We start from the raw sequence: 23,458 nt of genomic DNA, 5'->3' as shown, positions 1-23,458 counted from the left end.
CTTTCCCTTCTAACTTTCAGCTGTCACAGCTCACAGTGAGCTCTGGGTTTTATTGCCTTCTAAATCAATAGCTTGCTCCATAGCACATCCTGTTGTGGCCAGAGCCATTGTAATTGTACCCACAGCCAGCCAGCATTGCCCTGATCAGACCCCCATCAGCTTGTTTATCTGCTCTGGTGCCTCTTAATTAGATGACGCTCTGTTTTTGTGCATCCATGAAATACACCCAGGGCTATAATAATCAGTCCCATAATACCCTTACTAAAGATTGTGGGCTGCATCACATGCTCCTGGGCAGGCCTGATGCACTTACTCCACTGCAGTCTTTAGTATCAGCAGGCAGATATCAAAGCTGCAGCAAGAGCCAGTGGGTAGAGAGAGGCTTCAAACAAAGGGTGGACTGTGTTAGCATAGCACTGACTGAACATTCTGCCCTCTCCTTGGCTAGGCTAGGATTGGCTTCGCTGTCAGCAAGCAGTGAGCCATAACCACCTGGTCTAGGTGCCAGCTAGCGCAGCTGAACCACAATGTACACACCTGAACAATGTACTGTGAGAGCATCCTAACCTAAACATGCTGGGCAACTAGGATAAGGCTAAGGCATAGTGTTAACCCCATACCTGCTGAAGCTAATGCCTCTCCCATCTGGGCTCTGGCAACTTGCAGGGAAGACCCTACTCAAAGTTGGAGAGACCCAAAAGCGCCTGGGGGGAGCCGAACGTGATTTTATGCACTCTGCCTCCATCAACTTCCTGAATCCTCTGCGCAACTTCCTGGAAGGGGACTGGCGAACTATCTCTGTGAGTAGGAGAGGAAGGGGGAGCTGACTAATGGGGTGGGGGTGGGGCTGGAGGTGGGGGGGAACTACCAGTGTCCACCCACCTGTGACTCTACATTCATTCTTCCCTTTCAGGAAACTGGGGGAGGGGTGAAAACAAGGCCAGAGGACTCCCTCCAACCCTGCCCTGACAGGGGAATAAGAGCTACAAACTCTGGAGTTCTAATCCCAGTTCTCCCACTAGCTTCCCTCATTTGTGTGTGGGGAGGGAGGAATGGGGCTACTTGTCTCCCTTGGGATGATAAGACAATAAATTAACCCTTTATAGCCAGGCTGGCCAGACCAGAAGCTGCTTCTTGCTCTTGAAGGTTGGTCCTTTATCCTTATCCAGAGCTCCTACCAATGGTGCCAGTGCATCTGCTGTTACCCCCTCTTGCTGCCAAACAAATCAGCTTGATTTCTAGGTTGCTTCTCACTCTCATAGGCAGGAAAGATAATTTCTAAGCACCTTGTTCCTTATTTGTCCCTCTGCTCTTTCTCTAGAAAGAGAGGAGGATCCTGGAGAACCGCCGTCTGGATCTGGATGCCTGCAAGGCCAGATTGAAGAAAGCCAAGGCTGCTGAGGCAAAAGCATCGGTAATTTCTCCCATAATTCCTTTCCTCCTTTCTGCACAGGGCTTGGCTCTCATGTGAGAAGGAGTGCCAAGTGCTCTCATGGCCCTGAGTTGGTCTATACTGCCTGCTTTGCCATCAGTACTGCATCTGGTCGGGGTCTGGGTGACTTCCCCACAAGTGGGGGAAGGGAACAACTCAGCATGGTGAGAGGCACTGGCTGTACAGCATCTGTTGTCTGCAGGGGAGACATAGTGGTTCGTGGGCACAGCCTTGCTGGGGAGCTTTGGAAATGGTGAGTGTCTAATCTGGTCCTTGAGAAGCCCTGCTGTCTGATTAGCTGACACAGGTTCCCAGCTGTTCTGAGGGATTGTCGCTAAGCACCCCAGTCTGATCTTGGTGAAGCTTGTGCCGGTAACCAGAGACACTGTCCTGTCAGAAGGCTTGTAAAATTCCAGTCAGAAAATAGGGACTCCAAGCTGAATCTGGGGCTTCTTCCCTAGAAAATCAACTGAAAGCACTGGGGAGGTGGGGGTTAACTGTAAATTTCACTGGGAGCCTGCAGGAGTCCTGGAATCTCAAATGAGAGCTCAAAACTAAGCAGTGTTCCACCTGCAAGTTCTAGCCTGCACTGGGCTCCACCAATAAAGAGCATGTGAAGCACAGTCAGGAAAGTGACTGTACTTGCGCCTCTTGATAGCTGCTCCCTTGGCTTCCGAAGTCATGTCTGCATCGCTTGCTGATGAGACTGCTGGCAGTCTCTCTTGGCACTGCTAGTCTAGCTGCAAAAAAAAAAACCGCAGGCTGGCTGCTCCACTCTGGCTTGGGAATTAGCTGGTAAATTTTATTAGTTCAAGAATCTCTAGTTACAGAAACAGAAAGGCAGGGCTTGACAAATACCACTCAAACTCCAGGTCGAGTCACTGGAGTGCAGGGAGCCTTGTTCTGACTCCTGAACTCAGACAGAACTATGGAAGCAATTGGAGAGAATCTCCAACAAATGTTCTTCTGACCAGATGCCTGTGCCTGCACCTGGGTCACAATGGCTAAAACACCAGGGTGCTGGCTACACCAGTGCTCTTTGCTAGAACAGGCCAAGCAGTAGTGCCATGTTGGGGAAATAGGAAGGAAAAGCTAGTGCAGATGCAGCTGTAGGTGGCCCCTCAGAATATTCTGGTCAACAGATCTGCAGTAGAGCCAAAGTTAAAAGTGGACACATGGATATGCCCCACACACAACTTCAAGCCTTCAGTCTTCCAGTGAAGCTTCAAGCTCTACCCAGTGAACTAATGGCCACAGTCAGAACAAGCTGGAATCCTTGTCACCCAGTCTGGCTCTTTCCTGCTACAAAATATCAGAATGGGTGTCCTGGCCTGACCCATCATGCCAGCCATCAATGCAGCTAGGTTTGATTTGGTTTCTCCACATGTCCCAGATGACTTGTGTCCCAGGGACTTTTCCTTCCCTCTTTTCAGCATTGGTTCCTGTTGTGTGGCCGCCTCTAACTGAGGAGCATGGGTAGCTATGGTAATATCAAAGGCCTTCAGTCAACAGGTCTGTCCCAGTTCTAACACCTGAGAATGCATGTGCTCTGTAGCCCTCTGGGTAAGGTGGTTTTGAACACAACCTTTAGTCCTAAGGCTATCAATACCCAAGAGAAGCCAGCTCCCCTTGCTCTGCAGATTGTTTAGTCACAGAGCCTGTGGTTCCACCCAACATGGAATAACTGAGATTGCATGAAAACTTGCCCTCCATCTCCCACTTCCACTTAAGGTGACTCTTGTTCTCCCAGATATACAATTTTCAGAAACACCAATTTCCCCATGTGTAGACATGCAGGGGGTGGGGTGAGGGACATGATCTTGGTTTCAAAGAGGTAAATGATGAATACTGGTATGGGTCCAAATTCAGATAGTGTGGTGGAAAGTCTGTACCACTTCCCCATCCTTCTACTCTCACACCCCATCCAGCTCATCATGCCCCAGGCTATTCTGGAAATGGTACTTGATTACTACAGTCAGCAAATGCTAACCCTTTCTCTTTTCCTGCCTTGTTCTCTTGGAGCAGAATTAGACCTTCCTTCCTCTTCTCTTCAGTTGTACAGGCAGCACAAGTTCTGGACAATGACTCAGTAGCTCAGTGCCCTAAAAGGCTTTGGCTTGGGCTTTGTCCAGGGCTCTGCTGGTGTGTAGCAGTAATCCAGGCTCTGGTAGGGTGACTTTTGGTCAGGCATCTGGCCCTTAAGTGCTGCAGCTACAACAAACCACGTTACAGGAGATCACAAACCTTGTCGCTGGGATATTGAGCTTGAGTCCCAAGTAACCTCAACAACTCTAGAAATGCAGATGCTCATGCATAACCCTGCTTCCTGGAAACGTAACTAGTCATCTAATGTAGACGAGCAATCCTGACCCAGGTGGCCACCTTGGATACCAGCATAGTTAAGAATCCTCTTATCCAGCCCAGTTTATGGAGACTGATTACCTGGACTCAGTAGAGCTATGGGGAGGGTTCTGTGGTTTCTTATTGTGGCTGTCACTGTGTGCAAGGCCCTTGTAGCAGGTGGACAGAAAGTGCCAACATGGGATATGTTGGCTCTGGATTCTAGTCTGGTTTAAATGTACATGAACTAGCAATTGGTTCTAGTGCAATCATGTTGGTTAACATGTTTAAAACCTGACCTGAAGTCCACTGTCAGAAACAACCCCCTCCATTAGTGTCCTACCTTTCCTGGGTAACTCCTCTCCCTCCCAACTTCGTGCTAATGTCCCCCTCCAGATAGTGCAGATCTTGTGCATGTCCACTTTGTTCCCCATGGCTTTTGTTTTCTCTTGGTGCTGAAGCTGGTATCCCCAAATCAGTGAGTTGCTGTTCTGTCTCGTGGGTTGGCTTGTGTCCCCTCTAACCTTTGTGGGGTTCTTGCTTTGTCTTTGATGTTGATGGTGTTTTTGTTCACTAACCTTTGTTTTGTTTTTCTGTAATTTTGCTCAGTGTGAGGGAGATGTGAGTATTAACTGTGTTAATAGTGCTGTGACTTCTTTCCTTAGTGCCTCTCATTGTCCCTCTCCCATTTAAAAACCACTCCACTCCTGCGTCTGGCAGCAGTCTGGGCTTGTGGCTGCCTGACAAAAGGGTGCCCAAAAAACAGTGGAAACCTCCTGGTTCTCTACAGCCCCTCCAGGAGTGTGCAGTCAGTTTCCATTAAAGCCTCTTGCAAGCAGTGTTCAAAGGAGGCTGGGTCCCATATACAAACATGACTGTGGCTCTTACCTCTGGCTCCACGTTGGGTGTGGGGTTGGAGAAGAAGTCTTCCTCCTTGGGGAAAGAAGGATGTGAAAGTTAGACAATGATGGGTGGTTGAACTTGGTCTGCAGTGCTGTACTGTCCCTTCTTAAGCTTCAGGGCTCTACCCTCTTTTTTTTTTTTCCCCACCACAACATTGGGATGGGGGGGAAGAGAGGTGTATTCATCTAATCTTCATGTTCCCTTTTGATCACTGCTTGCAAATGAACCCTGCCAGTGTGCAGGGGTATGATAGCTGCTTGACTTCTCCATACCATGTGCTACAAGACCAATTCTGGGAGTCCAAGGAAGCTAACCTGGAGACAAAGGGATGGCCATGGAGGGTGGGGGAACATCTTTTCAACTTAGCTTCTTTACCCAGAAAACTGAGGCATAAGAATCTTGGTCTTCTGGAGAGAGCACCTCCTAACTTCCACATCTGGCCAGTGGGAGTGTGGATTTGGTCAGCTGTGCCCTACTCAGGAACACCTCATCAGCAAATGCATTTCTTTTTGGTTTTTTAATTGTCCCCCCCCCTTTCAGCTTAGTTTATTCTCCTCACCCCCATAAAACCCATGAGGTAAAATCCCTTATTGATGAGAGGCTGGTTGCATCCTCTTGTGTATGGAATTGGGCCCTCACATCTCATGGAGTTGTGCATCTGCTCAGTGGTGCTGCTAATTGGAGCAAATTGGGCCAATTCATGTGAGTCGAGCTGGGTGTGCAGTAAAAAGATTAGTATGGGTGGGATGTACTCTTCCCAGAGAATTATTGAGATCTAGCTGGGGTTAGAAATGCTGGATCATATGACTGTCACACATCAGTTTGCTGCATGATCAAAACTTGCTGGGCCATATTCTGATCTGTTATGCTTGTGCAAATCAGAAATTGAGGAGCTCACATTAGAGTAACTGACATCACTCAATCCATTAGAGCCAGCTGCTCTTGTTATGGCCGTCAGTTTAATATAGTCTTAAATATGTTGTGCCTTCCACCCCAATCTAAACTACAGCTGCTCTATGATGCTGAAATGGCTAATGAGAACATGGTAACTAGGGCATGAAATGGTCATCTCTTGGCCATGTTCCACATTCCCACAAGGGAAGAATCTGCAGTTTAACCTTCCTGTCCTACTGCCACAGTAGCAGGGGTCCAGCTATGGCCAAAGATGGCTTGGTTAGTCTCCCCACCCACTTCCATAAAGTACAGGTAGAGAGTCTGCATATGCTACTGAATAGAGTCCTCTGCCAACAAGGCGATGGACCAGATATGCTCCTGTGCACAAGGAAGGTGGGATTCTTAAGTGGTTTTGATGTGGTGGTGGAGGGGTGATTTGTATCTCCTTCCTTTCCACTAAAAGCATGGGTCTCAAGGCACTAATACCAGAGATGTGAGCACAATGAAGAGGTTTGGTGCCTCTGGCAGAAATAGACCCTGGAGGGAATGGAGCTGGTAGATGAGGCAGTGTCTCCACATGGTGCATGCTTACAGTATCATGGGTAGAGTAAATGCACTTCCTCATGAACATAATGCAGGACACTAGAGCAGACTCTGCCCAGTTATAAGTTTCCTCATACCCCATTCTGTGACTGAACTAGCTGCATATTCATCCTTTGTAACATGTGAGATCCATAGGTTGTAGGTGAGAAGGAACCTTGGAGTCAGTACAAGAGATGGTAAGGCCCTGTATGCACTGGGCTTGGAATTGTGTTTTGAGTCTTCACTCTGGGTCCAGCTAAGACTGTTTAAAATCCTCCCACATTAGTCAGCCAGACCAGGAACAAATGGCCTTCATGTCTAGGGCTAGGCTCAAAGCACTCAGACTCTGGTTTGACTTGTTGGTTTGACTTGTTGGTGTAAATGGATCTGTAACTGCTCACTTAGTTGACAGATGATTCTGGTGTATGCAAGGCCCTCAATTCAGCTGGAAGTTTTTCATGATCTCTTCCTTGCAGCGCAAACACAGTTGTCAGGCTACCTCACACCCCACTGCCTTCTAGGAGACCTCAAATGTGTCTGCCACTATTTTAGGAGCTAATGTCCAGGGCACTGCCAGCCCTTTTCCCCATTCATTGGGAGGACTGATTTCCATGGACTCTTCTGTGTGACTTGTACATGAAACTCTGTTCCCCCCTCCCTAGGCTGTACCTGACTTTCAGGAGACTAGACCTCGTAATTACATTCTCTCCGCCAGCGCATCAGCGGTAAGATCACCTCCTCTTCTAGACATCTACGCTCTAACCTTGGTTTCTCCCAACCCAATTTCAACTCTGACCCAGCATTATGCTGTTTTCAACATTTTAATGTGAAATGGGCTGCCCAGGATTCCTTCCTTCTTTCATAACTGACTGTTGCCCTTAGTGGTAGGAGCAGAGATGTGCTGCAGATAAACCTTGATGGCAAAGGCAGAAAGTTGTGGGTGGAGATACTGTCAGTGACTGGCAGCCGAGTATTTACTGGCCCTCTTTGTTCTTTCCCAGCCCAAACTGGGAATCCTTTACCAGTGTTTTGGTTGCACTTGCAGGAAGTGGAGAGGGAGGTATATAGTCCTTTGTGAGCTGGCTTCCTCCCTCCCCCACATGGATGGAATAGTCTATTGGGGGCTAATGCAGGGTTGCTGCCCTGGTGGAGTATAGTGTATGTGGCTCCCTGACCAGATCAGGACTGCCACCAGCATACTGAAGTTCAGGAGGCTTCTAGTTAAATTGATCAAGCAAGGGGTAATCCTATAATCCCACTCTTAATGCTTGTTTACTACCTGTGGTACGAGAGAGGGCAGGCCAACAGTACAAGGCCTTTAACTTTGTTAGAAGTGGAAGAGAAATGGCCTCAAAACTTTCCCACTGGTTTGGTTCCCCCACATCAGGAGTCCCTGGCTGGTGGGAGATCTTGGTGGCTAGATGACAACATAGAGTTGTGCTGAGAGTGGATGAGTTGCCCACTGCCTCTCTAGCATGTTGCATCAAGTGTGGCTGAACCATCAGTGTCCAGCGCTTTGCTCAGGCTCCCCATTGCACGATATCCGATCTTTTGTTAAAATGTTGAAAACTTGGTGACTGTCTTGCTTTCTGAACCACTTGTGAAACAACACTGATGCCCCATCAGCCTTAGAGTGACCTAGGACTGGGAGGCTGGAAGACAGGTTGCGTAGGCACCAAACGGGGAAGCCCAATGCATAAGCAAACCACAGCCCCCTGGGAGTGATTTAGCTGCTGTTAATTCAGCATATCTAATATGCAATACCCAAACTGGGGAGAAGTGCCTGGGCTGAAACATCAGTGTTGGTATCACAGGGAATCTGCCCTGACCTTTTTAGATCATGATGCTGGTGCAACATTGTTTCCAATAGGCCAATTCAGGAACTATCCTGTTAAGAATCTGTTATGGAGGAGACTGAGTGAGCAATTGCTGCAGATTTCTCCTTTCTCCTCTAGAGTGGCACTTCTAATCAATTCACAGCTCTGGCTCCCTTGGTGAAGGGTGAGACTTTTAATCACAATGGAGGTATTGTGATAACCAATTTGGGTACTGGAGAGCAGAGGGCAAAACAGGACTAGCTCCTTACTAGCATTTGGGCATCTCTGATCAGACCAAAATACTGGAGCATGCCCTGTGCTTCTGCAGACCAGACTTGAGAAGCCAAGGCTCTTGGAAGATGCAACCTATCCATGTCTTATAGATTTCCATGACTTGCAGCCAGAGATTAGACTCTAACTTCAGATTTGGCTTGCAATGCCTAATCATGGCATTGGCCCATAGAATTCTTCCCCACCTCAAAGCTCAGGTCACACTCCTCTGGTGTAACTCCATTGACTTATCCACAACATGCTCAGCAGTGCACAGAACTAGCTCTGCAATGAGCAGCTCAATCCCTTTAAAAGACCAATTCTGAGACTAGTGTGCCCTGGGAATTGAAGTAATAGAAGGCTTGGTTGTAAACTCTGTACTATGTCAAATCCAAACTCCTCCTACAGGATTTTTCTTTAGGATTTGCCTATTAATAGTGGAATTGTACATGGGCCTTGCCCATAACCACTCCTAGCCCAGTGAGTTGGTTGGCAAGTGTCTCTATTCCATGAAGTGCTTGTAGCAGTGATAGGGCTCTGGCTGCTTGTTCTGTGCATTCACAAGTGCTTGTGACATTTTATTCTGCAACTAGAGGGTAGATGGAGAGGAAGTGCCACCTTGGCCCCTGCCTGCACTGAGCAGGGATACTGGTGGTACCTCTAGGAAGGCTTAGTCCACCCTGGCTAGCTGGAGAGATGCTAATTGAGCTTCCCTGCCCAGTGCAGACAAGGCCACCTTAGTAGCTGTGGAGGTTTCTCTAGCCAGCTTGGAATACCAGCATCCATCCCAAAGGGCCTGGCATCCCAGTGGGGAAGGAACTCTTCGTGCTGTCACTCTGCTTCTTTTCTAGGCTGAATTCCCATGTACCTCTGCTGTTTGTGACCTGATGTTAACCCTTTCACTCCTGCAGTTGTAGCAGCTAATCTTGCTTTTGTTTCTCCCTCCTCCTCTCTGGAGGGAGGGATTGTTGTCTCCAGAAGGTAACAGGCTTGTTTTTGTGCATGAGCAAATGAGTCAGCATGTTCCCAGCTTCTCATGACTCTAAACTGCAGACATTCTGGGCAAGCCAGATGCAACTTGGACAGAGCTGGACTCAGACTTCAGAAGTCTATGGCTTTATTTGTGGGAGAGAAGAGGCATACAATGGTCCTGGATGACCTCATCCCATCTGATCCTCCAGAGGGATGTACCTAGGGAAAATTCTTAACTCTTAGGCTACCCTACCCTAGTCTCTCAGCTGTGTCCTGAGCTGAAGTGTAGGAGCTAAGGAGCAGCCCTTCTCCCTTGCTCTGTCAGACTGCAGAATAATCTGCACTCCGATGGATCAGGTCTCCCTTCTTGGAGGATGCTGGTTTGGCCACTCCTACCATGCTCTGTACTCCTGGGACAGGCTCTAAGGAAAACCTATTGCATAGCCCTAGGGAGCATTCCTTGGGCTCCAGCTAGGCTTCTGAGAATGTCAGTTGGCATTTTCTGCTGAAACAGCTGAGCTGTCTGCCTTCATGTGGGAGGGGGTAGAAAGGTAAGGTAGCACTGCATTCTGCCTCTCCTGGTCTCTTATCAGCCCTGTGCCACTCATTGCCCATGATGGCACTGGAGGGATCTGGTGCCTTGCTGAGGCATTTTGAAATGCATGACTGCCTACAGCTACATAGCCAGCCACACACCTGCTTGGAACTCTCTTATGCTCCAGAGAAGTGCAGGGTCCTAATTGGATAACTTCACAAGCTCAGCCGGTTGGGCTCCTCAAAACCTTGAGCAAATGGCACAGATTCTATCTGGTGAAGGGCAGTGGTACACTTTGATGGTATATGGGTGGGGTGGAGAGGTCAGACCTTCCCTACTAAGAGCAGCGTGAATCTGAGAGATCTATCACTGCCTCTGCTGAGCAAGTAGCTGTTTCTAGCTGGACAGATCTCAGAGGAGAATGAGAATATTAACCTGTGAATTCCTGCTTAGAATAACCTTCCCATTAGGTAGGGGATCTCCACCTAAACCCTGTGGAAGGGAGGGCTGGTGCTTGTGGAAACCTCATGAGGCAGAAGATGTGTGCTCCACAAGGCTAAACAAATGTATGTGTGCTAGAGTGGTATTTCCATTTACTGCCTTTTGATAGAAGCCTTTTAAAGAGTATTTGCTAGTTTTCCCTGTGTTGCTTTAACAGCCTGCATGAGGTCCACACATGGACTCTTGCCTTGCCCACCCACTGTCTTCTATGGCTGCTGGGGTTGGGATGAGAGAATTGGGCTTGGTTTTTTCTTTTTTCCCCAAGCGTGGGGTGGGGGAAGCTCTCCAGGGCTGGTTTAGGCAGCACAAAACTGGATTAAAGATGAACACTGGTGACTAGTGCACTAAATACATAGGGTTAGGAGAGAGGGAGAGCACATACTTAAAGCAATGGACAAACCTGTGTGCTGAGACTGGAATGCTAGAACAGGGCACTGGAGCCCCATGGAGCTGTCAAATTTCTGGAGTCTCTCTATCACTGTCCACAAACAGCTCTGGCTTTCAATGCAGGGTATTATTGTGAGATGGCTAGTATGTGTGTACCACTACCTTCTACTGGATAGATTCAAAACTGCTATCTTTGTATCATAGGCCCTCTACGGCTGGAAATACCAATCTAGCCCAAGCCTTTCTGTAAAAAGGGTCTTCACTTCTGCATCAGGAGGATTTGGGACTTTCTGACCAGGAAATTCTAAGTGGTGACAGCATACAGCGTAGCTACAAAAGTAACTTACAAATTCCTCTACATCAAGATAATGCTATGGGTGGCCAAGCTTAAGCAAGTGCCTGGAGGAGTGTGCTACATCCTAATAGGGCCAGCTGCTGCCAATTTCTCCTCTCATTAGGGCCCCTGAACTCAGTCCAGGAGTAACCTCAAAATTCCCCTCCTGGGGTCCCATTTTTTGGAGTCCTTACACACTGGTCTTCCATGCCCCAGCCCCAGTTCAGTCACCCTCCTAGGTAGGGAGTACTCAGAGCTAGGTCCCAGTTCAGTATTTCCAGCTTTACCAGGCTGGAGCTCAGCCTTCTGGCTTCCAGGCCACTAGACCCTTCTCCCAACTTGCTGCAGTTCTTGTCTCAGCTTCCTTGGTATCACCCCCCCTATTAGTCAATAGTAACTATGTGTGTGGCTGTGCTGGAGCGGGAAACTCCTCGCCATGGGGAAAGACAAGGCTAAGGACCCTCTGGGGTGGATCAATGTTTTTCTGCCTGGTCTCTTCCCTCTCCTGTTGCTGTGTGTTTTTGTTTTTTTTTGTTGACTGTTATGTTTCATGCCTCCAAGCCAGATCCCAGAGAGCAGCTGACTGTGCTACCCTACCCCAGGAGTTAGTGGGGAGGATGGGAGATGACTCCTGCCAGGAGTGGGTGAGCCTCTTCCTCTGACAGAAGCAAAGCTGCAAGCTCCAGCAGGCCTGGGAAGGGGAGCTGGGGTTCAATGTTGCCTTCCTCCTATGAAGGACAAGCTTGGCTACAAACAATCATATCTGCCCCCCACCCTGTGGAATGCTTTGAACTAGCCAGAACCTTGGACCAGCCTGGATTCCATGTAGCTTTTCCTGTTCTCCCAAGCTATAGATCAATGAGGTGAGGGACTCCTTTAAACTCTCACAACCACTCACTTGGCTGCACATGCCCCCTTCAGGCCATGGTGAATTGTTTGCACTAGCCCTGTCTCACTGCAGACCTTGCTCAGTTTTACACCATGCCCCCCACTCCCACCAGCATTCTGGAAGAAGCTCTCCTTCAACTCCTGCCCCACCTTAGCTTCAGGGGTGCAGATCATTGCATTGTTGAGCTATTCTGACCTTGCTGTTCAGAGATTTTCACTCTCCATCCCTCCACCTCTGCCCATCCCAGCTCTTGCATTCTGTTCTGTCCAGGGCTTATTTCATACTTGTGAAGCCCACTCCCTGTCTAGGAGCCCCATTGTGCTAGGTGCTGTACATGACGACTACAAGGATTCCTCTCACAGAGGGTCAGATTGAAGCTTGGCTACATGAGGAGTCATTCTGGAATAGCTAGTCTTGTTAAATTGTTCTGGTTTAATTTCCTGTGTGGATGCTCTTATTGCAGAGAATCTCACAGATGACATTAATCCAGAATAAAGTGGGGTATCAATGCAACACATTGAGTCCTGACTATCTTCCATGTGTAGACATCTCCTGAGTTTGAGGATATGGGTCAGGGGAGGGAGGAAGGAGTGCAAAATGGGCTCCTTGAGGAAGGTGTCCTGTCTGGGGCAGAAGGCTGCCTGCTGCTGCTGGGTGAAGGGCTGGCTTGTTCCTGGAGGTAGCCTGCTGCATCTGTGAAGTATCCCCACCAATTGCTGTTGTTGCCGAGTGCTTCTTGAAGTCTCCAACACTGATCTCCTTTCCTGTTGCTCTGTGGCCCCACCAGCTCTGGAGCGACGAGGTGGAAAAAGTAAGTACACAGGCAAAAAAAGTGCTGGAAATGTTAATGAGTGGGAAGGGAGGCAGAATACACATACTGCAGATGTCTTCCCCCAAATGTGGAGGGGGGTGCTTGATCAAGGGTGTCTCACTGCTCTCTGCAGGCTGAAAGCAGAGATGTTAGCTCTGTCCCCTGGGCACCTCCCACTGGGGTTAAGTGGTGAGGTGATGAAGAAAACTATAACAGCTAACTCTACTGCTAGTAGGACTGGAGAGGAAGCAATTTGACCACATCTCCAGGACCTGCCCATTTGCCTTGCCAAATAAGGCCTCAGCATCTGGAAAAGTTAGGCTCCCTGTGTATAATACAAGGCGGTCTTAGGTGCTCCCTGGGCTGCCATGCTAGCAGCTGAGCCACTGCACTATAATTTCAGCTCTTTTCCTGCAGCACAAACTCCTCCCACCTCAATATACATGCACCATTAAGAGCCATCTCTTCTATTTGTTCTGGAGGAATTAAGTCTGATGAGGAGCTTTGAGTCTAGACTGAAGTAACCAAGAGGAAGGAATTCCCACAAACACCCTAGACAGTCCTTATGAAAAGTTTTTGGTCTGGCATAGAAAAGTGAGGGGAAATTCTCTGGCTCAGAGTAAAGATGGTCCTGTGTAGGAGACACATATGCACCCCCCCAAAGCCAGGACAATAAACCAGAGCTGCTCCTTTTGCATATTCAGCAGCAGAAATACACACTCTAAAAAGGCAGAGATGCAGCAGGTAGGTGACCGCACATACGTGGGTATTGACCTTCTTGTATAGGGCCTCAGAATGGTAGGGTGCTGATTAGAGAGATGAGCATGGTCACAGACCTTCTGATGTTCTAGGCAGGTATCTAAAGTGGTGATACGTCATCTCTTGACATCGAGTGCTCTCGTGTATCTCTGCATCTTTAACCTGATACCTAGTGAAGGTGTCCAGATCCCCAAATGGCCAGGAAGCCTGGCCTGCTATGATCGCATTCTCTAGAGAGCAGACTGAACAAGCTGGTTAGGGCTGAAATGCATTGGTAGAATTGTGCAGGAGGAGTGTTAATAATTCCTTGGTACCAGGTGTGGTGCAAATCAGGGCCACTGGCCTCTTCCATTAGACACATGTAACTGGTCATGTTTAGCACCAAAATATGAACTAGCTACTAGCCCCCTAACTTTCCCTATATGATAGAACTCTTAATGTTCCTCAGATCTCTAGGCAAACATGCTGGTGTGGGAGCCAGTTCAGGATGTCCCCAAGACGTCCCCAGATCTTGGATGGGGAAAAGACACCCCCCCCCCCCCTTGCTGGCAGCAATCACTGGGTGTGAGAGCAAACCCTGTGGCTTGTGTGGCATGATGCTTCACCTCTGCCTGCCAATGAAATCCCTGGCTCTGCCCAATGGGAATGGAGCCAGGGTTGCCTGGCAGAATGCTCAGCTGTCTATAGCCAACTGTTTTCCAAAGGTCTCACTGCAGGTGCACAATACACCACTGCTGGTGCTCCCTGAAATCTAATTTATTTTCCCCTAAATCTCCTTTCACAGAGGATGCAAGAAACTGTTCAATTGGGTTGGCTTAAAATAGAGACCAGTCTTCTTTAAAGAGCATTTGTTGGAGTACTCTAACCCACATTGTGCTAGTGGTTCTCAAACTTTTGTACAGGTGCCCCCTTTCACACAGCAAGCCCGTGTGTGTGGACCCCCCTTATAAATTAAACACTTTTTTACATATTAACACCATTGTTTGGGGTTGAGGCTGACAGCTCACAAACCCCCCAGTAATAACCTTGACCCCCCAGTTTGGGAACCCCTGTGCTAGAGAGTAACATTGGATCCACGGCAGTGGGCCACAGCAATCCTTCTGCTTTAAAACCAAGCTTGATTTGCATGTATAAACACTGGACTTCTTTTGGAAGTGGTGACCCATCCTAAGAAATACTACTGAGCTCCAGCTATTAAAAAAACCTACTAAGGGCTTGACTAAGAGAAACTGACCAGCATAACTATCCTGCAATATCCTGTGTGGACACTTACTCCGGGGTGGGGTTGGGGAGTGGGTCTGTTCCAAAATAGTGTAAGCATAGAGCTATTCTGGTCAACTTCCCTATGTCCTCAAGCCCTAGGAAGAAACTGGCCATGGCCCAGGTAGCACTGTTGAGGTTCACACAAGACTCTTCCTGGGTGAGAATACACATGTTCTTTGCTAGCATGCTCCACTTCTCTCCTATCAGGGTATGTCCTCCCCTCACCCCAGCCCCAAAACAAACCCTCTGCCTGCTCTAATTGCACTGAATGCTATTTTCGCAATATCTGTTTGGGCATGGTTCCTGCATTGCAAACCACCCATTAATTTGTAAGTGCGCTGTCTGCAAGGCCAATTATGGCTCTGATTTTGCATATTAATCACTCTGCCTGGCAGGGCTTTGGCCTTTACATTTAAAGCCCTCTTCTAATTGTACAGTCTCTCCCACATGGGCAGCAGTGCTGGTGAGTGGGGTGTTTCCTCCCAGTGCCTCTGCTGCAGGGTTGTCTTGTAGCTGACATTCTTGGGCCTGATCTTGTGCTAACATGAGCTCAGAGCAGCTCCCTGGAAGCCTCTGGAGTCTGAGTAGTGTTAAATTCTTAGTTACCCTAAAATTGCCCAAGAACTGCTGGGGGAAAGACACTCCTCCCAGCTGGGCTGTGGAAACCCCTCCATCCCTGTGGTTCTCTAGGTTGAGGGCAGAAGGAGCAGACCTCTGAGAGATTCTCTCAGCGGTCATATCCCCTGTCAACTCCCATGGGAATGCTGAACTGCCAGGTGCCCTTCCACATAGTGATCCTCTCCATGGAGAGGCACTGGCTGTCCAATTCCAAGTGGAGCCCTTCTACCATAGACAGTGGGGTGGGGGAGTTAGTGGAGGACTGGCCCTCTGGATGCTTCAAGATCCATAAGGCCTGCCCATGCTCTGACTTCATTGGGGTGGGAGGGTTACACCACCTGCTCTCCTTCCCATCATGGATTAGTCTCCATGGCCTCCAGGTTGCCACTGTCCTGGGGAAGGCCTGATCTTGGAGGTGATGGGCTATAAACATGCATTGCAGGCTCTGCTGGAGGCTTGGGACCTAGCTTTCAAGAGTGGCCATTGATTCTTGGAAGCCCAGTCCCACCACTGCCATAAGCCAGGTGCTTAGAGTTCTGAGCAAGCATGGCTCCCAGGGAGTCCACGGGCGCTCTGCACCGCTGCATGCCAGGATCAAGGCATCTGATGTCAGGCTCCACAAAAGGAGGCATTCGATCAGTAGCCACCTGTAAATGTGTCCCTACTTCTGTCCTTTGGGTGACAGGAAGAGTCTATAGCTGGTGTCCAGGTAGTTCCAGGAGAGAGAGGAAGCTGGACTCAGCCTTCCTCTCTGCAGCCCAGGACACACCTCATGCTCTTATTGTCTTGCAGGCAGAACATGAGCTCCGGGTGGCCCAGACTGACTTTGATCGGCAGGCAGAAGTGACACGCCTCCTGCTGGAGGGGATCAGCAGCACACATGTGAGTTCCCAAGGGGCAAGTGGTCTGAGACTAATGACCTATAGTATCCTTCTAGCAGGACACTGTGATGATGCTGAGCCTTTCTGTAGAGGGTTGGGAGGAAGAGAAACCAAATGTGATCCCCAAGTTCATGGGGTAAACTGAGGCCTTAGTGCAAACCTGGAGTGCTCAAGGCAAGGGTATAATGAGCCCTGTACATTGTGCTATAAAAATAACCAAATTCTACCTGGCACATACAGCTCTGCAGCTGTCAATGCACTTCGCCAAGGTGGAGAAGCCTGGCTCTTCCTATTATCTAGAGGGAGTAACTTGAGCTGTGGGGACTAACTAGCTGGGCTCCTAACCCTGTGCTCAGTTGGCTAGAGCACAAGGCACAGGCTCCAGTTGAAGAGACCCCATCCACTTGTTCCTACAGAGTCCCAAACTCCTAGATGGAAGCCTTGGTTCAGAAACACCTCTTGATCAAATCTTAAACACTGTCCTGCACCTTGCTGCCCATGCATCTCTGCTGCCACTTCCCTATACTGGAAATGTCTGTCTGTAGGGAGGGGTTCCTCTGTGCCGCTGCACCTTAGCTCCAGATCACAAACAGACCAGCTGACAATCTGTCTTCTCCCTTCAGGTGAATCACCTTCGCTGTCTCCATGAGTTTGTAGAATCTCAGACTACCTACTATGCTCAGGGCTACCAGTACATGCTGGACCTGCAGAAGCAGCTGGGCAGGTATGGGATGAGGCCACCTTGCCTTTGAGGCATCATTTCCTGGTCTCTCAGTGTTCTCCATCTCTGCACTCACACACAAACCTGAGGTTAGGTTTAAAAATCAGGCCCTTAAAGCTTTATTTCTGGGAGAGCTCCTCTGAGCAACCTTTGTAATGGGGAATCATGATCATGCTGCCTAGGCCCAAAGGGATTGAGGTGGTTTTATTATGTGTTTAATTTCAGGATTCACCTTTCTAAATGGATCTATAAGCGACTTGGAGCCACGTTGAATTAATAGCTCTTTGGATCGCAAGTGGAACTGTTTTCCACTGTGGGTACAGAAGTTAGACTTCAGAGTGAGCTTCCATATGCTGCATGCACTGTGCTGGAGAGCTGGCTGTGGGGTGGGGGTGAGGGGTATTCCTTGGCTAATTGCCAGTGCAGTCTGACTTGACCAGGTGGTCTGTTGCTGCAGAATGACTGCTATTTGCTTTCCTTTCCATGCCTGCAGCTCCAGAGGAGAAATGTAAGTAAGATGCCCTAGATGATACAATCAGGAAAGCTCTTCATCTTCTGTTCATGTTAATCATGTATTAACTGTGGATTCTGGAATAGCTGTTAGATGCTCTTGGTGCCTGTGTGTACTAACTGAAATGGTGCTGAACATAACTTGGTCTTGCACTGAGCATGAATGTAAGAGCTGCTGTACTGGGTCATACCATGGTCCATCTTGCCCAGTCTCCTGTCTCTGACAGTGGCCAATCCCAGAGCTTCAGAAGGAGCGTACAGAACAGGATGATTATGAAATGACCCATTCCTGATTTCTGGTAGTCAGAGGTTTAGGGCTGCCCCAAGCATGCGGCTGCATCACTGACCATCTTGGCTAATAGCCATTGATGGACCTATCCTCCATGAACTTATCCATCTTATTTTTTTGAGCCCAGTTATACTTTTGACCATCACAACATCCCATGGCAATGCATTCAACAGATAAGTTGTGCATTGTGCAGGAAAGTACTTCCTCTTGTTTGCATTAAACGTGCTGCCTATTAAATTAGGTGATCCCTGGTTTTTGTACTGTGTGAATCATTTTATAATTTCAATAATCTTCCCCCTCCCCCAGAGAGTTGGCACTCTAAGATGAACAGCTCTAATACTTTTAGTCTCCTCATTCAGAAGCCATTCCATACCCTTGAATCACATTTGTTGCCCTTCTCTGAACCTTTCCGGTGCCACGATCCCCTTTTTTGGATGGGGAAACCAGGACTAGACATAATAGTCAGGTGTGAGTGCACCATGAATTTATATAGTGGCATGATATTTTCTGTCTTGTTTCCTGTTCCTTTCCTAGTAGTTCCTAACCTACTTTTTAGCTTTTTGATCCATTATTCTGTATGTATAGATGTAATTCTTTCCAGTGTGCCTTTTTTAATTTAATTTGCCATTTTGTTGCCCATCCACCCAGTTTTGAGACCCTTGCCATCTGCTTTGGACTTCACTATCTTGAATAACTTATTGTCAGCGCACACTGCCATTTCACTGTTCACCCCCATTTTCCAGATCACTTATATGTTGAACAGCACAGGTCCCAGTACAGATCCTGGGGGTTGGGGGGAACCCCAGTGTTCATCTTCCTCCATTGTGAAAACTGACCATTTATTCATACCCTCTGCTTCCTATTATTCAACCAGTTACTGATCCATGAGAGGACCTTCCCTCTTATCCCATGGCTACTTAGGCTCTGGCTATGCTAGGGAGCTTACAGTGGCATAGCTGCATTGAGGAGCTGCACCACTGTAAACTCTTTAGTGTAGCCACTCTACACTGATGGGAGAGCTCTCCCGACAGCTTAATTACTCCAGCCCACACAAGTGGCAGTAGCTATATTGGTGGGAGAATATATCTCCTGCTAACATAGGGCTGTCCGCACTGGTGCTTACATCAGCATAAATTATCCCTGGGGGGTGGCTAATGCACATCCCTGAGTCTTAATTTGTCAATTTAAGATGTAGTATAGCCATAGCCTTAGTTTCCTTAGAGCCTTTGAGGGACCTTGTCAAAGACTTTCTGGAGGTCAAAGTACACTGTAGTGATTGGATCACCTGCATCCATGTGCTTGTGGACTCCCTCAGAGAATTCTAATAGATTTGTAAAGGGAAGTCATGCCTCCCCAAAGCTGTGACTCTTCCCTGACAAGTCATGTTTGTCTAATTCTGCCAATTTGCTTGGTACTGAAGTTAGGCTCACTGGCCTGCAATTGCCAGGATCTCCTCTGGAGCCCTTATTTTAAAAAAATTGGTGTTGCATTAGTTAGCTTCCAATCATTTGGTACAGAGGCTGATTTCAGTGATAGGTTGCTTACTACAGTTAGTAGTTCTGCAGTTTCATATTTGAGTTCCTTGAACTCTTTGGTGAATGCCATCTGGTCCTGATTTATTACTGTTTTTAATTAATCAGTTCTAAAGCCTCTTCTATTGACACATCAGTTTAGGACAGTACTTCTGATTTGTTACATCAGAGCTGCTATTTTTGGCAGAGAAGCTAAATGAATTCTCTGCTCTCTAACACTTTAACAGCACAGTTTAATGGCACGTTACACATGACCAGCCATAGGTGCAGTTTAACTTTAATGGGTGTGTGGGATCTACAACCTTATTAAACTACCCCACTATTGATGATCTAGTACAGTAGAGCCTCGAGGCCCCAGCTAAGATTTGGGGGTCAGGGGGCATTGTGCTGGTGCTGCCTGCACACAAGACTACAATCTAGGTGGACAAAAAGTGGAAGACAAATGAGCCGAGACCAAGTAACTTGGCCAGGGTTGCACAGTAAGCCACTGGTGGAGCCCAGGTCTCCCGAGTGCTGGTCCAGTGCTCTAGCTGCTTGGTCACACTCCCTCGCTTTACCCTTTCACCCCAAGAAATCTACTCAAATCTGTCTTAAGTTAAAACTATTGTGATGTTCTCCGTCAGTCCCTCTGGGGGTGGCTTCTGCTGAGCCTCCTAAGGGGGAGGATGGGCAGTGCTGCTGCTGAGGATTCAGGTGCATTGGCAGTGCAGTAGAGCAGCACTGCAGTGGGGACTGGAGAACCATCTGTTATACTCTTGTAAACCTTAACACTGCTCTCCAAAGTGTGACTCAGGGACAAGACTGTCCCCATAAGCTACAATCAAGCACATTTTGTGTAATGTGACATTAGGAGAGAAACAGAGCTGCCTGATTGGACGCTCAACAGAACGTTCTGCATGTCCTTTCTGAATCTCTAGTTACCCTGGCTGATGGCTTAGAGCCCCCTTAGGGAGCAGTTACCTAGTCAGAATCATGAACCAACAGGCTACCTCTCTTGTGCAATGCTGGAGCCTCACTAACTTGCCTTTTCTTCTTACTAAGGTTTCCAGGTACATTTGTGGGCAATGCAGAGTCCACATCGCCTCCCCCAGCTACCACCTCTCCCCCTACTGTTGCTGCCACCATTCCTGTTGTGCCCACTGTAGGCAGGGCACCTAACCCTGCCACAGCTGTTGAGGGGGCACTGAACCTGAATGATGTCAAGCCTCCAGCCAGCGGGACCCGGAAGGCCAGAGTTCTCTATGATTATGAAGCAGCTGACAGCAGTGAGCTGGCGCTATTAGCAGATGAGGTTGGTATCTGCCCTTGAACTCTCAGCTACTCGCGCTCCGTCTGGCACTGCTGCACAGCAGTGCTGGATAAGGGCTTGGCAAGGCCCTTGGTGCTGGGACTAGCGACTCCCCTGCCATTTCACTAGTGGGGCTAGTAAGTGAGCTTGGCTTCTCATTTACACCAGTGTAAATTGGGACTAATTCCTACTGCAATTAGTAGAATGACAGCAGTGGAGAGGAGAATGGGTCCAAATTCTGCAATGCCACAGGTCAACCAGATGGGTACACCCCGACTGCTTCCTTTTGATCCCACTGAAGTCTCTCTTGCTATTAATGCACTAAGGCCTGGATATGTTACCCAAAGAATTCCTTCAGCTGCCTTGTCTCACCTAACCAAGCCCAGGGGGTTAGATAAAAAGGCCAGTCACTTGTTCTTTAACTCTCTGGTGCTGAGGACTGAATGGTCCAGTCCTCAACCACTGGATGGGTAGAAAAGTCCTGGGAAGACATTAATAGTTCAGAGCAGGCTGAAGTTTTAAGCAATTTCATGGCAATGCCTCTGAACTCCCTTCTGCCATCAGTGAGGGGGAACATCTGAGCGCAGTGCTGCGGCCTGACACAAGTGTGCTTAAAGTCCTGCCATGACTAAACCTACAAACTTGGAAGCCACTGGAAGGTCCTTGGGGAATTCCCAGGCAAGAGTCTGTCTACTAGTGGGACTAACTCAAAGTGGGCTTTGGGGAAAGGACTAGAGATGCTGGGAAACACTAGGGGGAACTAGATGGGGTACTGCAGGCAACAAAATAAATCTCAACACTAATTCTATTCTTGGCTCCATCTGAGGCGTGAGATTTCATCTAATTCTCTTTTCTCTCCCAGATGATCACAGTGTACAGCCTGCCAGGGATGGATCCAGATTGGCTCATAGGGGAGAGGGGCAACCAGAAGGGCAAAGTTCCTGTCACCTACTTAGAACTGCTCAGTTAAATGCTGCCAGGAGGGAGAATCTACAAGCAAAATGCAACCCTCCATGTCCTGGCATTTTTAATGCCAATTCCTTCATGAGACCATTGCTCTCTTCAGGGTCAACTCACAACTAACATGGGAATTAGGAAGAGATGACTAGCTGGTCAGTGGGGGAGGAAGGGTCACTTCACCTTTCAAGGCCCCTGGAGCTAAATTCATTTTGTCCACACAGCCTGCTTTGAGGGTTAGTTGTAAGGGTCATGTGGTGTGTTGGGATTCCCTCTACTGATCCCTTTCCCCTGCCCTGCTTGTGTTAACTGTGGTGGCTTTCCAGGAACCAGCCCTGTCTCTTCTTCCTCAAAAGCTGCTCGTGGTGTTTGAGACTAAAACTGTTTTCTTTTTTGCATTCAGCATCTTCGTGCCTGTCTTCTCTCCCTCCCTTTGTCTTCTCAGGTTCTTTACCAGGGTACTCCTTGCTTAGGCCACATCATTGTATGCATTCCAGGGGGGGCAGAGGCACTGGGTCTCCTTCAAAATGCTAACCCTGGCATGCTCTAACAAGAACAGAGGCCAAGGCCATGAGGCGCTGTATGGAATATTGCTGTATTTGGATTGCATGTCTCTGTAAGAGAACACAATTCCCCATCCAAAGCACTCCATTACCCATGGAGGAACAATAAAGCAGGGCTATAATGCCAAGCAGGGCTACTATAATGGTGTTTGATGGCTGCTGCCTGGCACAGAATGACTAGTTAAACTTTCTTCCGGTTTCACTAATCTAATGACCCAAGGCCAGTACTGCAAGAACTAAACCACCTTACAGTGCAAGGGAATGTGCATCTTGCTTGCATTTCCTCAAGCAATTGGGCATGGACTGAATTTACAAGCCTTTTAAAAAAAGCTTTTGCTCCCTGTGTTCATGCTCACTACTCTTCTTGGGGGGTTTTTCCTCTTTGGGTGGGGTGGGGTTTAGCCTGCTAGTCTCTTAACAATGAAATTAATTTAAATGCTCTTGTCCCATCCAGCTGGTAGTGAACAGACCTGGTGCATCCTAGCACAGCATGTGGGATGGGTCCTCTTACACTTTGTATATTCACAATGAGCCTCTTACTACTTCATATGCCAAGAGGTAGTAATTGGTTCTGCTTTCTCATCCCTCCTTCCCATTTTGTTGTCCAGGGTGCCCTTGTAACTTGAACAATCACAAATAGCGAGGAGGAAAATGGATGAAGTAATAAAGACACCTTGGTCTGAAAGCTCTCCCTATGAGGTGATGAGCTCAACAGCTAAGGGATTTAGATGGCAAAATAAAATTGCTTTAGCACCTCAAACCCTGTGTAGAAGCATTCAACTGCACCAAGATCTTTGTTCACTACCCCTCCCCTGGTGTGTCTAGACAGACACTGACTTGCTTGTTTATCCATTGATCTTTTGCACTCTTCCTTGACTGCTTTGTGACCATCCTAATGTAATAGGGCACAGAGCACCTGTGTATATAGGGTTCTTGGTTTTCAGCATTTATTTGCCAATAAACAACCAGTCTGCCCTCCTGTCTCAGAATCTTGTGTGGGTTCCATACTGCTTCACTTTCCAGCTAGCAGTGAACAGTACTGAGTGGGGTAATGTAACTTAAGAGTTGTGCAATATTGTTACTCGGATGTCACAAGAAGTTTGAGATTAAAGAAGACTCTGAATCCTCTATGGCACTTCTCCTTTTTTATCTCCCACCCTATTAGCTTAAACTAAAGTTCAGTGTGAAGCTTTCCAGATGTGCTAGTGCTGTTTAATGTGTCTGCTTGTGGGAGTAGGCTATGTCCTTAATAGCATTCAGTTCTGTACTCTGCTCTGTATGGGGCTCGGGGAAGGCACAGTCTACCCCTCCCCTTGTAGCATTGGAGTAGATTCTGGTATAGAAGTGAACTAGGCAGGCTAACTTGAATTAACAAGTAACAGTGGCAATCTCTAAGCCATGTTTCCCTAG

The 23,458-nt window shown here is 48.1% G+C and overlaps 1 protein-coding gene across 8 annotated transcripts in view; it reads left to right on the top strand.

The window, feature by feature from the left end:
- SH3GLB2 (SH3 domain containing GRB2 like, endophilin B2) overlaps window positions 1–23,176 on the top strand; it is a 39,328-nt gene extending 16,152 nt beyond the window's left edge. The window contains exons 4-12 of one of the 8 annotated variants that reach the window (XM_037879346.2): window positions 667–800; window positions 1,322–1,414; window positions 6,814–6,876; window positions 12,644–12,667; window positions 16,100–16,189; window positions 16,812–16,912; window positions 17,403–17,417; window positions 20,282–20,531; window positions 21,391–23,176. In XM_037879346.2, the coding sequence (XP_037735274.2) occupies window positions 667–800; window positions 1,322–1,414; window positions 6,814–6,876; window positions 12,644–12,667; window positions 16,100–16,189; window positions 16,812–16,912; window positions 17,403–17,417; window positions 20,282–20,531; window positions 21,391–21,498 (878 nt within the window). In that variant the 3' untranslated portion in view covers window positions 21,499–23,176. The remainder of the gene's footprint in view (window positions 1–666; window positions 801–1,321; window positions 1,415–6,813; window positions 6,877–12,643; window positions 12,668–16,099; window positions 16,190–16,811; window positions 16,913–17,402; window positions 17,418–20,281; window positions 20,532–21,390) is intronic. The other 7 variants (XM_037879347.2, XM_037879348.2, XM_037879349.2 and 4 more) reach the window with 7 other exon arrangements.
- Window positions 23,177–23,458: the final 282 nt, after the last annotated feature.

The sequence above is a fragment of the Chelonia mydas genome, chromosome 16 (genome assembly GCF_015237465.2).
Source record: "Chelonia mydas isolate rCheMyd1 chromosome 16, rCheMyd1.pri.v2, whole genome shotgun sequence".
Classification (NCBI taxonomy): domain Eukaryota; kingdom Metazoa; phylum Chordata; order Testudines; family Cheloniidae; genus Chelonia; species Chelonia mydas.
Note: the sequence above shows the minus strand (reverse complement) of the source record. Positions and strands in the feature narration are given on the sequence as shown.